Below are 17,758 nucleotides of genomic sequence, written 5' to 3'. Positions count from 1 at the left end.
TGCGGCCCGCCGAAAACATTTATCCGGCCCGCCGGGTGTTTTTGCCGCCGCTGCCTGTCCTGCTTAGCAGCCAACTCGTCCCAGGCCCGCAGTGCGCATGTGTGGAATGTCTGAGGGACAGTGAACTGGCCCCGTTTAAACACTTTGAGGACCTCTGCTTTAAATAACGTTAGACCCATTCTAGCGTATGGGCTATGGTTTTCCAACCCCGTAACCCCAGGATTATTAATAGAGAAGCAGTATGTCATGAAAAGGCTTTCATGTGGAGTAGATGGATTTCAGAATTTGCTAAAGTGCCTAGGTTACATTTTCAGTTGCCAAGCAGTTTCATTAACCCTTTGCAGTCCAATGTTATTTTTGGAATTCAAACAGTCTGGTTCAAATTAATTGACAGGATTGAATGTTGAACTTTTTAATGTCTTATTGCTCGACATTGGACCTGCTCCTAGCGCCTGGTCTGTCGAGTCAGCCTCGAGGTTGGACCGAAAAGGGTTAAATTAGTAGATGACAGAAACAGTGAAGAAACATCCAAAGGTTTGCAGAGGAGGGAAGGAAGGTAGGTAGGTAAATTTAGATATGCCTATCCGAAGAGGCTTCTAAAACAGTAAATGATGAAGGGAGAAGAGAAAATATCCCAGAAAAATCGTGTTTTAGAAGCAGCACAGAACGCCAATTCATGCCACAGATGTTTAGAGTTATTTATTGGGCATCTCTATGAGCAGGCACTGTTCTCAGGGTTGTAATTTGAGAGCTCAAAGGGATCTTAGAAATTATCTGGTCCAATACCCTTACTTCATGTTTGAGGATTCCAAAGCCCAGAAACTTAAAATAACTTGGCTAATTCCATTCAAAATTAAATGTATCAGGCTTTTTGTGCCCCTCAAAATTAGCATTTACTTACACTATTTTTTTTTTTAATATATTTTATTGATTTTTTACAGAGAGGAAGGGAGAGAGATAGAGAGTTAGAAACATCGATGAGAGAGAAACGTCGATCAGCTGCCTCCTGCACATCCCCCACTGGGGATATGCCCGCAACCCAGGTACATGCCCTTGACCGGAATCGAACCTGGGACCCCTCAGTCCGCAGGCCGACGCTCTATCCACTGAGCCAAACCGGTTTCGGCTACTTACACTATTAAATGTTTGTTGAATGGGACTTAATAATGAGAACCTACTACGCTCTTGACCACCTCTTTAAACCATCTATTAAATCTGGCAAAATGATACAGTATAATTGTTTTTAAAATCTAAACCTACCGAAATCTTTTTTGCCGCATTTCTAACTCTTTTGGTGCATATTAGGTGGGCTAATACGCATCAATCATTAGATGAACAAGTCACTGATTCCCCTTTAATTTCTCCTTCCTTTAAGGCTCCTGTCCTGCCATTTCTTTTGTTTGCACTGCAACCACCACTGTCACTGCTCTCAGTTGCTGTCTTTCTGTTCTGCTCTTCCCACTCCAGTTCCTAATTGTACCTCTTTCCACATCTTTCTCTTAAAATCAGCTCAAGTCAGGTTCCTACCTCCAACTGCACCCCAGGGTTCTGAACAGTACAACAAATCCTACTTTACTGTCAACTAACGTTCCAATGTTTTGCCCTGTTTCTTGACCCCAAACATCCTTTCTTTCTCCCCAGTTTTACTTACCATTATTTTCCTGTTTCCTCTGATGCCTACCTTCTTCGCGTTACTCCTGTGCGTCCCTAGATGCGGCCCGGTGTTCACGCCCTGCACGGGCCTTCCCCTCCACGGGGACAGCTTTCATCCCTCACAACCGTCAGAAACGCCATTCGCCCTCAGTGTCCTCTGCCCCCGTCCTGGCCCCAGCCCTCTTTCTTCTCCATTTCTCTGGCACCTGCTATTAGATCACTCGGGTAGATGACTTAGTTACTCTACTGAAAGCAAGCTACCCATTCTGCAAGTACAATACAAAGTAGTTTTAAGTTAAAACACCAAATTTATTGCATAATATTGAACTATATGCACACACATAGAAAATAAACATTTCATATAACTGTATATCTTCTTTTTAACCTTGTATTATAAAGACTGAAAAACTACCAATTTAGCAATTGGAATACGTTTTAAAAACAGAAAAACAAAATCAAAAATCTACAATCCTTCATTGAGATTTGATGCTATATCAAGGTTCATAAATACTTCATTTTATATAAATAAGTCTTTCTCTGGTGACTGGGAATTTAAAATTAGGTTCACATGGATTCTTTGACCATGTAGAACTTTCCTATCCCACAATGAAGAAGGCTGAACATGTCATTATTTTTGAGATACATATATTTGCTTTAAACGCAATCATCCCCCCAATCCCACTGTAAACAAACATTTCAAACGGAATAAACGAAAGTTTCATAATAAAGAACATCCTTAAGTCTTAGCAATTAGGGAAGAGGAAAAAAAATTGAGTAGAAATTTTGCAATTTAAATAGGAATAAAAAAATAGACTGCATGCATCCATTAGGAGAGGAGAGGAAGGGAGCATTAAGTCGGGTAACAAAGAATGGGATGAAGTGACAGAAAAGTAAAGTAGGTAGGGAAAGGGTAGGAAAAGGAAAAAGACGGGAGGGAGGAAATAGACAGTGGTAGAGGATAGAACAAGAAATTTATTATTTTTACTTTTCTTGGAGAAGATACTCTAAAAAAATTTAATGCAACTTCCTCCAAAAGCGAGATAAGGGAAGGGGTTGGGCCTTACCACCTCACTTTACTGTCAAAAGAAACTTGGCTGAGCAACAAAACAAATTAAGCTCAGTTGCCACTCTAAGCTACTCTGCACATCTTTAAGGAGGTCCAGGAACAGGGAGAGCCATGAGATTGCTAATCCCTCAAGATCTTTTTTTTTTTTTTTAAGCAAAATGTGTTCATAAAGGCTCCCTTAAAGTCTCAAGAGAGTTCAGCCAAGTAATGGACCCAGATTTAGTTAGTTGGAATTGGGAATTTCTGAAGTAGTCCTTAGAATAGGGCTACAACAAGCCCTATTGCCCAGGGAGAGGAGACAGTCTGCGTGCGCAGGTAAGAAAGGACAGATCAGTCAAAATCATTTGTGCAAAGGAATGAGAAGTTAAGAGAAGGAAGAGGAAGCACTGTAAGGAAAGATCAGGGCTGAGAGACATTTGGGAAATGAGAATTTAAGAATCGCTGCCATTTTATCCAGCAGAGTGCAACATGTTCACAAGTGCCAGGAGCACTCAGTAATTTGATTTAAAAACAAAACACCTCTTAAACAAGAGCCAATTTTTCACCCCATCCCCAACCCCTGATTTTTCCAGAAGGTTGCTTACTGCATACAACCCCAGAAACACATCAACCAGGTTCAGGATTCAAAAGTCCCAACACACTTATGCAATAAAAAAATAGAACTCACTCCCCATGATTTTCTGTATAGGCCTCAATGTGGACACTGAGGAAGGAAGGGGAACCTGGGGCGAGCTGGGGACCTCAGGCCAAACTAAACCCCTCGTAGTTGTCCAAGGCCTGGGTCAGCCGTGCACTCAGGATCTCTTTGCTGCTGTACTTGGGGAGGTCGAGGAGGTTATAGCAAGTGTGGGCCACCGGCAAGTACTCCTCCCCGCTGGCTGTGGACTGGATGACCATCTGCAGGCTGGCCATGCCATAGATGGGGATCCGGTCGCTGCCTGTCAGGAACACTGGGGAGAAAGGGAATGGCATTACTAGCTCTGCCAACAGGGAGCAGCGCTCAGCAGTCCTCCCAGGAACAGAGAGGAAAGTGTGACACCCTGTGGCTCGTGTGAGAAGTACAACTACTTTTATGTGCCAACGTGCATATCATTAATATTAATAAATGCTCGTTCATATAAAGTAAGAGACTATTTCAAACCCTCTTTTTTGGTTTTCTACGAGTAAGAATTCTATGCTATTCACTGGCTAATTTCTGACCTTGATTATACATTGACACAAAGATTTCAACTATTTTTAAAAGGCTAAGTTTGTTCATATTACCTAGAGTTCATGTTCCTTTACAAATGTATTACTCTTCTCCAATGTCAGCCAGGTAATCAGAGAGGACCATCTATTATATCATTCCATTTACATGAAATGTCCAGAATTGGCAGATCCATAGATGGAAAGCAAATTGGTGAGGAGGGGGGGTAGGGGGAAATGGGGAGTGATTGCTAATGAGCATGGCGTTTCTTCTTGCAGTGATGAACATGTTCTAAAATTGTTAGTCTCACAACCCAGTGAATATACTAAAGAACCATTGAACTGTATGCTTTAAATGGGTGAATTGTATGGTATGTGAATGATACCACGATTATAAAGCTAATAAAAATCACACCTCCCAAGTTACACAGGCAATAGACAATTTGTAATATTTTCAAAAGGCTAGACAGATAAGGCAAATTAATCCAAACAATTAGATTTCATCAACATGATACTTAAAGGAATCACTAACATAAGAAAAGTGTTTTTAGAGCAACAACTAGGAATTAATATGTCGTGCCTGAGATATCAAGACAAAAGTATAAACAGTTATTAACTGTTTACCACTTAAAAGAGTTAGAATTTTACTTGTGGAGTATATCCTACACCACATCCAAAACTAGTATCTAACGAATACCATATTGAGAATCCTGATACTTACAGAGAAACTTCTTCTTCTTTTCCAGTGGAAATTCATGAAATGTTTCCCAAAATAGTTTCACAGTGGGATGTGTGGCTGAGTAATCTCCCTTGTAGATGGCAGTCTGCCCCAAAAGACAAAAAGGAAAAAATGTATCTTATAGATTAGAAGATTATAGTGGACGCTATATATACCACTTGCATTTAGGGGTAAGAAATGACCTCTAAGATCATTTGCAGGAGAGTCCTCCAAACCCTACACTTGGAAGACGGGGCTCTGGGCACACCTCCCCAGGCCATGCTGCTTCCTTGGAGGGAAACACGTGCTCACCTCTTCCAGTTCCTCCCAGTTGTAGTTGCTGTTCCCCACCATCATGGCTCTCAGTTCTGAAGGCTGGAAGAGCTCCAGCACTTTGCCACCACACACCTTGAGGAAGCCACTGGAAAACGCTGTGTACCATTCATGAACTGAGATTTGGAAGATGTAATTCACGTAAGCATCCACAAATTCCTGCCTGCCAGAAAACCAAAGAAACAGCACCTGTTTAGCCCAAAGTCTTGTAGAATTTATCCAGTTCCCCTTTTACACTGAGGTGGAGAGTGATGAAAATGGAATTTTATTACATTCTCATACCAGGAGGCATCATAAGGCATTTGGTAGGTTAGAAAAAAAACAAAAACAAAAACTTTTTCTGCTAAAAGAAAAAAGTCTAAGATAATGGCTCTAGGCTCCTTCCCCTCTTCAGAAACAAATAAAGCTAAACCATTTGATATCTGTATGCTCACATATCTTAAAAGTTAGTGTCATAACTCCTTTTTTTTTCTTCACAGACGTATATAAAATGCCCCCAGAAATTCCTCTTACTTTCATTATACACAAGAAGCACACAGATGCGATCATAACTCCTTTCTATAAATCTCTTAACCACCTCTGGAAAGAACTGTCATACAGTGGCTCCATCTCACTAATAATAATCAGTCAAATGAAAAGACAACCGTGAATTCCCATTTCACCCACTGGTCTGGCATAAGCTGTAAAGTCAGAGAATATCGATGGGATGGGTAAAGATGTGGGGAAATGGGAACCTCATACACAGCTAGTGGGAAGATAAGGTATGAAATGACAATGGGAATCACATGGAAATAAAATCGTGAAAAGCCAAGGAAATTTATTCAGAAGTTGCAAAGGAGTCAGCCACTATCACTTCCGTTTCAGCAGAGACTCAAAAACAGGCCGAAGGTGGAAGAGCGTCAGAGTGGTAAAAGGGGAAGGCTGCTGGCTTGGGGAAGCTGGGGTGGGCTAACTAGAAGCGAACATCCTATGTGAACGGTCAGAGATGCATATTTTGCTTTTTCTTTGTTTTGGGGAGGGGGGATGTTAAGGTATAATCAACATTTAACATTAGTTTCAGATATACAACATAATGATTCCATAATAATTCTAGTTAATATCCATTGCCATACGTACTTACAAATTGTTTCTCCCCTTGGGATAATACATTTTAAGATCTACTCTCTTAGCAAAGTTTCAAATATGCGTATTTTGCTTTTTTTCTCATTGGCCTAAGTTGGAAGAAGCTGTCAAGTGCTGGCCATTTGGGGCTGACTGTGTCAGGAGTTACTGAGGGGCAAGCTGGCTGCTTGCTGCGGATAAGGGATTGGTTTCCTGAGCAGGCAGTTGCAGGTGAGAGTTCTTTTTTTATATAGAGTCTGGCCACTGTCTGAGTGCATATGTAGTCTCTCACTAGTGAGAATGTAAACTGTGAAATGAGACCTCTAAACATCCAGGAGAAAAAGTGCCAACAGCTCTAAGAATTGAAAACATAAACATCCTTTGACCCAGGTGGATGACACAAAAAGATTCTCACGTGAATACACAAGACGAATACTGGGATGTGGTTTGTTTTTTAAATTAAATTTATTGGGGTGACATTGGTCAATATGATCATACAGGTTTCAGGTGTGGGTTTCTATGTGACAAGATCTGTATGTCCCTGTGTGCTTACCACTCAAAGTCAAATCTTCTGTCACAATTTATTAGGACCCCCTTCTCCCCCACCCCCTTCCTCTGGCAGTAGCGTGGTTTTTTGGTCTTTTGTTTTTAAATATATTTTTATTGATTTCAGAGAGGGAGAGAGAGAAACCATAAGAATCACTGACCGGCTGCCTCCTGCAAGCCAACTAGGGATGAAGCCTGCAACCCCAATCGAAGCCGACTCCACGAGTGAGCCAAGATAAGCTACAAGGCAGACCCACGCCAACCATAGGGGCCAACCATAGGGAGATGCAAGGCAAAGGCCAAGACAACGAACGTATTGACAGATTTAGGGACTTAAGTGGGATTGAGGAGCAAACTGCGGGGACAGGGTAGCCAGGTGACGGGATATGACGTCAGTTTTGAGGCCATAGCAACAGGAGGAAGCTGTCGCAGTACGCAAAGGGGGAGGGGGGCACGACCATCAGCTGATGCCAGGGAGCCAGTCCAGGGCCCCGCGCTGAAGGGCGGGGTCGAGGCCAGCGGAGCGGACCAGGCAGCGCCAAGGGGCGGAGGAGGAGTAATGGCCAAGGGCGGTGCGGAGGGGCCTGAGACCCCTGCAAAGAAAGCGCCAAAGCCTAAAAATGCGTTTCTGGAGAGCCTGCCTAACTCGGTTGAAATGCCGAGTCCTGGCCCTTAAAACGCTGCAGAAGCGCTGCGATAAGATAGAGGCCAAATTTGATAAGGAATTTCAGGCTCTGGGAAAAAGTATAACGACATCTACAAGCCCTCACTTGCCAAGATCCAAAATCTCACTGATGAGATGGGGATGCATGGACCTTGGAGGGTGATGAGGGGTATGAGGCGGCGGCGGCGGCAGCAGAGGAGGGGAAGCGGAAGGGTCTGTGGCTGCCAAAAATGAGGGCTCCAACTCTGCGTTGCCCGATGACGCCAAAGAATAGGCGGGGACAGAGATGGAAGAGGAGAATGACTAAGAAAATCCTGCTTTTTTCCTTTTAAATATTGGTGAACTTGAAAAGGCTCAGGTTTGGGACCAAAATACAATATGACTCAATTCTGACATTCCTAAAAATATATTAAATTGAAACAATCTGATCCTGACCAGCCCTTTTCAAACTTTATTTTCATTTTTGAGCCCAATAAATAATTCAAAAGGCGTTGGAGAAAACGAGTTTAATTAAAAAATATTTTTTTCATGATCTCTTCTGTGAGGGCGGGAACTAAGGGCTTATTGAGGGTGTCAAGTAGATGTGAAAAACCACTTGGAAACCAAGTCATCACATTATTCATCACACCACACATGAACACCCAAGCCAAGACTGAACATGTCCTCAGTGCTTAATTCTTCGATTTCTTTAGTCCTGAAATTTCCCACTGCAGAAAAAGCAGAATCCAAGAAAAAAACTCATCTACAAGACTTTGCTTTTGTAACCCAGACCTCAGCTTTACATGTCAGAAAAGAGTGATGGAATCAAGAAAGCCTGTGATGGAGATCATGACAGTACTGCTAATGAGGCCTGGAAACTGCCACTTCAAATTTTAAAAGAATGTTCTGAATGTTTGAACTTAGAGAAATAAATCGTTCTGAGGAGAGTGTATAATCTGTATAATTCTGTCAACATATCTTCATTATTTGGAGTCTCATGTTTATGTGTCTTCTTGATAATATCTACAAAGGTACAAAAAATGTTTTGTGTTTTTTTTTTCTCATTGCCTTTGATCATTTTTATTCAAAATTAGCTGTCCAAAGTGATTTGACTGTTATGGAATCAACAAATGTAAGTTTATGCCACAGGCTTCTTTTCTTCTGTGGTGGGTTTCTTTTCTGTGGGCTTCTTCTTCTCAGCTGCTGGCTTCTTGGTAGCTGCAGCCTTTTTCCCCACCAAAGGCTTCTTCTGCTTCTTAAGGCCCACAGCCTTCTTTCCTTTCTTCCCGACCATAGGCTTCTTGCCTGGAACCCCGTTCTCATCTGATTTGGCTTCTAGTGCTGCTGCTGCTCTATCCACCCGAAGCTTGTGGTTCTTGGCGTGAGGAAGAATGGTGTTCCGGCGCATAGTCTTTGCATATGGGTTTAGCTTCAACGTGATTCTCAGGTTTTTCAGGGGATTCTTCTTCAGGACTCTGCGGTGAATCTTCTTGCGTGGTGCTCGGAGGGCTCTTTGGATCTCTGGGCTTTTCAAGATTCTGCTCAGGTCTGTATTGAGCATCTTTGCATGGGAAGGTTGTAGTTACTCTTGAGGGAGGCAGCTCTATGCCAAGTGCCATACAGCTCATCTACCTTGCGGAAAGCACTTTCAGTCCAAATGCAGAAATGGCCCACATGCGCTCTAGGTGCAAGTTTCAAAATCTTCAGTTTGCTTACATTAAGCAGAGTAATTCCAGGGATGTTTCTGAAGGCGTGGATGATACCGTTGTCCTCATTATAGATGATACAAGGTCCCCTGCGCTGGATACGACGACGGTTTCTCATTTTGCCCTTGCCAGCCCTCATTCACTGAGAGGCATAGACCTTTTTTATATCATTCCAGGCCTTAAGTTTCTTAAAAAGCAAAACAGCCTCCTTGGTTTTCCTGTAGCCTTCAACTTTATCTTCAACCACCAAAGGAAGTTCAGGAACTTCCTCAATACGGTGACCTTTAGACATGACCAGTGCTGGTAAGGCCGAGGCAGCAAGGGCAGAGCAGATGGCATATCGTTTCTGTGTTGTGTTTACTCTGTGGTGCCAACGGCGCCAGGTTTTGGTTGGTGCAAACATGCGGCCCCCACGACACATATTTCCAAAAGCACCCTGGCCAGAACGTTGAGTTCCACCACCTCGGACTCTGGGAATTCGAGCCACAGCTCTGCCAGTACCCCAGGACTTGGCACTGGTTTGATGACCTGCCAATTCACTGACAGCATATGGCTGTCTATTGTTTTTGCGCAAGTTGGTGTGAACAAAATTCACAATATCTGGTCGAATGGGAGCCTTGAACACAGCAGGCAAAGTGACATTTTTGCCAGATGTTTCCCCCTTTTCAGAGTACACAGATATCAGTGGACGAGCACACGCCATGGCGGGGAGAGGAAAAGGCCACACTCCTCTCTACCCGGCGGCTCCCACAGGAAAAGGACCAAAAAATGTTTTAAGTATTAAATTCCTCTACCTAGCATCAGAAATACTAATTTACTTGAAGAAATGCAGAATATAGCAAATTCTGTAAAGCATGTGCATATAGTGTTACATAGTTTGATCCTTATGAAATCTTTTTGTCATGTAGCTTTTATTTTTTTTTACATTTTTACTGATTTCAGAGAGGGAGAGAGAGAGCGATAGAAACATCAATAATGAGAGAGAATCATTGATCGGTTGCCTCGAGCCCGCAACCCAGGCATGTGCCCTTGACCAGAATCGAACCTGGGACCATCAGTCTGCAGGCCAATGCTCTATCCACAGAGCCAAACCAGCTAGGGTTTTAAAACTAGCTTTTAAAATGTAGCTTTTAACGGGCGCCCGGCTAGCTCAGTCGGTAGAGCATGAGACTCTTAAAATGTAGCTTTTAGAACTCTTCAATGAAGCTAATGTTTGGGAAAATATACATATTTGAAGAACCAATCTTTAAATGTGTGTCCTCACCCTCAGCTCAAAAGCAGAAAAGTTCATTTGCTTATATTAGCTGTGCCTTCATTATTCTGTATGTAAATGTGACATATTAAATATAAAATGGTGCAAAATCAAATTTTACTACTTGAGGATAGAGTGAATACAGTTAAGGATTTTTAGGAAGGACACATTTAATGTAAAGACTCTTAGCTTCTTTTGTGGGTTTTGAATTGTGTGTGACTCAGTGATCTATAAAATACATAAGCATAAAGTTGTTTACCACTGTGGTATTAATAAAACAGTATTTTCAAACAAAGAGGACTCAGTACTCTGCCTGCAATCAAATTCCAGCTCTGAGTCCTATAAGCAATGAACCTTGGGCAAATCATTTAATCTGTGTACAGTTTCTTCTCATCTAAAAAAAGAGGAATAGTAATACTCCCTCTCTTCATGGTTATTATGGACGAGTTAATTCATATAAAAGCCCATAGGCCAGTGTCTGAAAGTGCTCAAGATTTATCAGTTATCTACACTAATAAAAGAGAAACATGCAAATTGGTGTCACTCCGCTACGTCCACCAGCCAGTGACTATGCAAATTAACCCAACAAAGATGGCGGATAATTTGCAAACGCAGACATGGAGCGAAGACTGAAGGCTCCGGCCGGAGTGAACTGAAGACTGAAGAGGCTTGGCTTCTCTGCTGCGGCCTCAGCGGAAAAACCAAGCCTCACTGCGGCCGGACCAAAGGCCTGGCTCCCAGGTGCCGGAGGAAAACCGGTGCCAGCAGCCAGGGGAACGAAGGCCTATTGCACAAATCTTCATGCAACGGGCTTCTAGTTATATAAAAGACAGAGACACTGATTAGAAATTCAATCCTCGTTCTCTCCCCCGTTACAAAAGGAGAGGTAGTGAACACCATTATATTCTTAAGTTTATGACTCCTTATTGTTAGAAAACAAGGTAGTCTTTAATACAGAAACACAGGAAATTCAATAAACTACCTTGGTTTTGGTTTCAATATAAAATCAGGTTTTGATTGTTTCCTAGAAAGGATAAAAGACTTTGACATCCATCCATCCATCTATGTATGTCTGTATCTATCTACACTAATAAAAGACGAACATGCAAACTGACCGTACCTTCACTACACCTCAAGCCATGCCCACCAGCCAATCAAAGCGACTATATGCAAATTAACCCAACCAAGATGGCAGCCGGCAGCCACGGAGCTGGAGCGAGCAGGAGGCTTGGTTGCCCCAATGATGGAGGAAGCCAAGCTTCCCGTTTGTCGTGGTGGCTCTGAGCTCCACTCAAAGCAACAAAGTTTCAATTATAGGAGGTAAATAAACCCCAGATACCTGCTTTCAGCCGGCCGTGGCCATGGAGCTGGAGCGAGCAGGAGGCTTCCCTCCCACCTGCCCTGGCCAGCTCTGAGCTCCTCTCAAGGCAACAAAGTTTCAATTATAGAAGGTAAATAAATCCCAGAATAAAGAAAAAAAAAAGAAAGGCTGGGAGCTTCCATCACCGGGGGGCTTGGCCAGACTGAAAACGGCCCTCAGCCCCTCACCCAGACTGGCCAAACCTCCATGGGGTGAGGGTCCCCACTGGGGAGGGGGGATTTCTACCAGCTTGTAAACAGCCATCAGCCCCTCACCCAGGCTGGCCAGACACCCCAGTGGGGACCCCCACCCTGAAGGGGGTGTGACCACCTGCAAACAGCCATCAGCCCCTCACCCAGGCTGGCCAGGCACCCCAGTGGGACCCCCACCCTGATCCGGGACACCCTTCAGGGAAAACCAGCTGGCCCCCACCCATGCACCAGGCCTCTATACTAATAAAAGGGTAATATGCTAATTAGACTGGGAGACCTTCCAGACGTTCTTCTGGACAAAGCCATGGTGGCAGGGCTGAGGTAGAGGCAGTTAGAAGCCAAGAGGGGAGGGCCATTGGGGGTGATCAGGCTGGCGAGGGGGGGTTGTTGGGGGCGAGCAGGCCATCAGTGGGGGTTACTTGGGGGTGATCAGGACTGTGGGGGGGCAGTCTGGAGTGAGGCCAGCAGGGGGCACGTGGAGGTGAGCACACTGGCACGGGGGGCAGTTGGGGGCGAGCAGGCCGGCATGCAGAGTGGTTAGGGGCAATCAGGCAGGCAGGCAAGCAGTTAGGAGCCAACAGTCCCAGATTGTGAGAGGGATGTCTGACTGCCAGTTTAGGCCTGATCCCTGTAAACCAGCAGTAGGACATCCTTCCAAGTGTCCCAGATTGGAGAGGGTGCAGGCTGGGCTGAGGGACAACCCCCCAACCCCCCCGTGCACGAATTTCGTGCACCCGGCCACTAGTATATATATAAAACCCTAATATGCAAATAGACCGAATAGCAGAACAACCAAACAACCAGTCGCTATGATGTGCGCTGACCACCAGGGGGCACACATGGAACATGGTGGATGTTGACAGCAGCAGGATGGTGGAGGAGGTGAGCAGGGGCGCCAGACCAAGGTGGGATGCCGGTCGCTGTCATCAGGGCGAGCCTCTGGTGGTTAACTGAAAATTCTTTGCTCCGGCGCGCCCCGGTCCTGCCTGGCACTCACACCTCTGCTGGCACCGGAGCTGCTGGTGCCCGGAGCCAGCCCCGATTGCTTGGTGCCATCAGTGGGTGCGAGCGGTGGCTGCCGGGCCCTGATTGCCCCGCAGGGCTTGTCCACCTCCCCCTGCTCCTGAGGGGCGATGGGGGCCGGCAGCCTCCTCTTGCACCTGCTGGTGGCAACGGCCCCACTCACAGCCGCTGCTGGCACCAGCCCCAATCACTCCACGCCATCAGTGGATGTGAGCAGTGGGAGTGGGGCTGCTGGCAGACAGGTTACCAGAGTGGGAGGGGCCAGTGGGGGCACAGAGGATGGGCCAAGACCTACCTCTGTGCCCACTGCAGCCTTACAGCCCACAGTTCCTTTCAAGGTGCACAAATTCGTGCACTGGACCCCTAATGAATATATAAAAAAGGTATTTCAACTTTACATTTGGGCATTCTGAATTAAGTAAAACTAATTTAAAGCCTTACAAAAAAATTTTAAAATTCAAGATGCATTTTCTTCCACTTCCCATAAAGGTTAAAAATACACAGAAGCAACATTTGATTGCTTTACCTTAGGGAATGGGAGGCAGCTCTGACCTGTTGCTAATGGCAATAGCTGAGTAAAACCTTAAGGTAATGTTAGTCTTCTTTAGGGCCAGGCCAACCAATGGAGAGGGGAGAGGGGGAGAGGGGGAGAGGGGGAGAAAGTCTGAGGAATTGACCGTTACCAGATAAATATACAAAAATCGGTAACTATTTCTAGGCACTAATCTCAAAATATGTAGAAAAGACTCTCTTTCACAATAGAATAAGAAATCAAAATATTTATAAGAACCTCTAATAAAAATATGTATAACCTCTATGAAAAGAAAAACAGAATGTGCCTTTTTGTTTCTGTTAATCCTCACCTGAGATTATTTTTTCCATTGCTTTTTAGGAGTGTGGAAAGGAGGGGGAAGAGATACAGGCAGAGACACATCGATTGGCTGCCTCCTGCACACGCCCTAACCTGGGCTGGGGATCGAGCCCACAACCTAGGTATGTGCCTTGACCAGAATCGAACCCATGACCACTGAGCAAAACCAGCTAGGACCAGAATAGGCCTTAGGATGGTAAGATTAAATATCACAAAAGTGTACATTCTTCCCAAATTAACTTTTAATTTATCACACTTCAAATGAAAATCCAAACTGGATCTGCAAATTAATATAATTACCTGAATGCTCACCTGTAAGACTAGCTAAGAAAACTAGCAATATGGATACAACTTAGAATACAAATTCAAACAAATTTTTAACTGAATAAAATACATTAGGTATTTTATCAATTACTAGGCAGGGAAAGAAATACCAGACTTGACAACACAAAAATTAATTATAAAGATTTGAAAACAACACATTTTCAAAAGCAAACAACGAACCAGGAATAAAACTGGCAATAAATATGGCTGGCAAAGGGTTCAATAGTCTTAATATAATAAAGAGTTCATACGAATCAAATGAAAATCATTTCGTCTCAATCGCGAATGCATAAAGAACATCAGTAGACTACTTTAGGAAGGGAAAATACTGCAACCCCATTTGGGGCAGAAAAACATATCCTAAAAGGGCAGCACTAAGAGGAGAAGGGCTCCGGTGAGGTCTCGAGTACACCGGCTCCCAGCTGCATGCCCTGGGCAGCAATCTTTCTTCCACTTGTAGGACTTTAGCTATAGGGTTTTCTAACTACTGGTCATGAATACTGTTGGCCACTATCCCCAGGATACAGGCATGTTTATAATCCCCTTTACAGAGTCAAACAATTTCCACCACTTCCGAACTGGGTTGATCTTTACCCTCTGTTTCCTGCAGTGCTTCTTTGATAGTTCCTCAGAAAGCCATAAAACTTGCATGATAACATCTAGCAGGATACCCTCCTTTCAGGGCAGGTCAAACACTACCACACATCAACCATTTTTAATCTATTATAGGCCCACATTAGTAAGCAACGCACAAACTGTCAGAAAGAAAGGCAACGTGCATTACACATTTAACTCGAGTTCTAAGAGAATTCTGCAGAAAACCGTGGCATGCTGACGCTCACTGCCCAACAGGGCACAGCAGCTCTCCCTGCCTGAGAATTTACACTCAATGTGTACACAGATGCATTTGCTCGTGCACACACACGTACACTTTTTTTCTTATCGAGGTAAAAATCCACAAAAGGTAATTAACTATTTTAAATGAACAATTCAGTGGCATCCGTACATTCACAATGTTATATGACCATCACTTCTATCTAATTCACTTTTTTCACACAAAAATATTTTAGAGGTAAATATCAATAAAGTGGATCAGTGTTGTGTAAATATGTAAAGTAACCTTTATATAGAAGTAATATAAAATTTTACAAATGATATCAAATTTCTTAATAAAAGTAATTTTTTTTTAGAAAAGAACCAGAGCTTGTAAGGATTAGGTGAAATGGGTACTCGAGTATACTGATAACGTATAAGCTGATATAATTCATTAGAAAAATTAATTTAGCAAAGATACCTATCAATAGATTCAAATGATATATCCTAATCCAATTTCACCCTTGGGACCGAATCATTAAAAAGCAATCTGAAAGGCAAAAAAACACACTTTTATACACAAAAAATGTTTGATATAGTCTTACTAAAAGTGAAGGAACGAAAAAGATCTGTCATATAAGACCTTTATTATACGTTGCAGCATGATCCCTCTATTCCCACTTTGCTGAGAGTTTTTATCAAATATGGATGTTGCATTTTGTCGAATACTTTTTCTGCATATATTGATACGATCATGTGATTTTAGTCTTTCAATCTGTTTATGTGATGTATCATTTATTGATTTGTGAATATTGTACCAGCCTTGCATCCCTGGAATAAATCCCACTTGGTCATGGTGCCTGATCTTTTTACTATATTGCTGGATCTGATTTGCTAGTATTTTACTGAGGAGTTTAGTGTCTATGTTCATCAGGAATATTGGCCTGTAATTCCTTTTCTTTGTAGTGTCTTTATCTGGTTTTGGGATTAGGATAACTCTGGTCTGAAAAAAAAGAGGTTGGAAGCGTTCCTTCCTCTTGGATTCTTTTGAATTGTTTGAAGAGGATGGGTACTAATTCTTTGATAATGTTTGGTAAAACTTCCTTGTGAAGCCGTCCAGACCAGGGCTTTTGTTTACTGTTTTTTATTACTACTTCAATTTCATCAGTTATTGGCCTGTTCAGATTTTCTGATTCTTCCTGATTCAATTTTGGAAGACTGTATTTTCTAGGAATTTGTCCATTTCATCTACATTGTCCAGCTTGTTGGCATATAGTTGTTCACAGTATTTTCTTACAATCCTTTGTACTTTTGTGGTGTCAGTTGTTACTTCACCCCTTTCATTTCTTTTTTTTTTTTTTTTTAATATATTTTATTGATTTTTCACAGAGAGGAAGGGAGAGAGATAGAGAGAGTTAGAAACATCGATGAGAGAGAAACATTGATCAGCTGCCTCTTGCACGGGGGATGTGCCCGCAACCCAGGTACATGCCCTTGACCGGAATCGAACCCGGGACCTCTCAGTCCGCAGGCTGACACTCTATCCACTGAGCCAAACCGGTTTCAGCTTCATTTCTGATTCTATTTATTTGGGTCCTCTCTGTTTCTTGATGAGTCTGGCTAAAGGTTCATCAATCTTATTTATCTTTTCAAAGAACCAGCTCTTAGGTTTATTGATCTTTTATATTATTTTTTTTAGTCTCTCTGTTATTTATTTCTGCTCTAATCTTTATTATTTCCTTCCTTCTACTTACTCTGAACTTTTCTTGTCGTTCCCTTTCTAATTATCTAAGTATAAGGATAGTTTATTAATAATTTTTTTTGTTTGTTTTTTTTAGTAGGCCTGTAGTGCTATGAACTTCTCTCTCAGAACTGCTTTCGCTGTGTCCCATAGATTTTGGGTTGTTGTGTATTCATTTTCATTTGTTTCCAGGAAGTTTTTTAATTTTTTTCTTGATCTCGTTGGTAACCCATTCATTGTTTAATAACATGCTATTTAGCCTCCATGTGCTTGAATGTTTTTGAGTGTTTTTACTGTAGTTGATTTCTAGTTTCATGCCATTGTGATCCAAGAAGATACTTTATATTATTTCAATCTTCTTGAACTTGTAGCTACTTGTTTTGTGTCCTAACATGTGGTCTATCTTTGAGAATGACCTATGTGTGCTTGAGAAGAATGTGTATTTTTCAGCTTTGGGGTAAAATGTTCTATAAGAGTCAATTAAATCCATCTGACCCAGTGAGTCCTTTAGAGTCACTATTTCCTTCTTGATTTTATGTCTGAAAGATCTATCCAGTGAAGTCAGTGGGGTGTTAAAGTCCCCTACTATGACTGTATTGCTATTGATCTCTCCCCCCTTAAGTCCTCTAAAAGTTGTTTTTTTTAATATATATATTTAGGTGCATGTATTTTTTTAAATATATTTTATATATTGGGTTCATGTATGTTTACCAAGGTTATATTCTCTTACTGGATTGATCATTTTAGTATTATGTAGTGACCTTTATTACCTCTTGTTATGGCCTTCATTTTGAAGTATATTTTGTCTGATATGAGTATTGCTACCCCAGATTTTTTTTCATTTCCATTTGCATGGAAAAATTTTTTTCCATCCCTTCACTCTCATCCTGTGTGAGTCTTTTGTTCTGAGACACATCATAATTAAAATGCCAAAGGTTAAAGACAAACAGAGAGTCTTAAAACTAGTAAAAGCAATTAGTTACCTACAGGGGAGCTGCCATAAGATTGTCAGCCGACTTCACAACAGAAACTTTGCAGGGCAGAAGGTATTGATACAAAATATTCAAAGTGATGAAGAACAAGGACTTAGAATTGAAGGAGAGATCAAGTGTTTCACAGGCAAAAAGAGCTAAAGGAGTTTAGCACCACTAAAGCAGTCTTACAAGAAATGTTAAAGGGACTTCTTCATAAAGAAGAAAACGGTAAAGATA

At 42.4% G+C, this 17,758-nt stretch overlaps 2 protein-coding genes across 6 annotated transcripts in view; both read right to left on the bottom strand.

Annotated features, from left to right (window-relative positions):
* Positions 1-1,941: 1,941 nt before the first annotated feature.
* Positions 1,942-17,758, bottom strand: part of HERC3 (HECT and RLD domain containing E3 ubiquitin protein ligase 3) — a 97,046-nt gene continuing 81,229 nt past the window's right edge. For 3 of the 5 annotated variants that reach the window (XM_036339497.1, XM_036339506.1, XM_036339514.1), the window contains 3 exons: positions 4,935-5,118; positions 4,626-4,728; positions 1,942-3,669 (listed from right to left, as the gene is read on the bottom strand). In XM_036339497.1, coding sequence (XP_036195390.1) covers positions 3,461-3,669; positions 4,626-4,728; positions 4,935-5,118 — 496 coding nt within the window. In that variant the 3' untranslated portion in view covers positions 1,942-3,460. Of the gene's footprint in view, positions 3,670-4,625; positions 4,729-4,934; positions 5,119-17,758 lie in introns of those variants that run through there. The other 2 variants (XR_004972751.1, XR_004972752.1) reach the window with 2 other exon arrangements.
* LOC118671404 (60S ribosomal protein L4-like) lies at positions 8,296-9,716 on the bottom strand. The gene is given in 2 exon segments (XM_036339564.1): positions 8,296-8,811; positions 8,814-9,716. Coding segments are annotated over 2 exon segments (1,269 nt in total). The 5' UTR covers positions 9,655-9,716; the 3' UTR covers positions 8,296-8,383.

Source organism: Myotis myotis, unplaced genomic scaffold, assembly GCF_014108235.1.
Source record: "Myotis myotis isolate mMyoMyo1 unplaced genomic scaffold, mMyoMyo1.p scaffold_m19_p_1, whole genome shotgun sequence".
Taxonomy (NCBI): domain Eukaryota; kingdom Metazoa; phylum Chordata; class Mammalia; order Chiroptera; family Vespertilionidae; genus Myotis; species Myotis myotis.
This window is presented reverse-complemented; position numbering and strand designations above follow the sequence as displayed.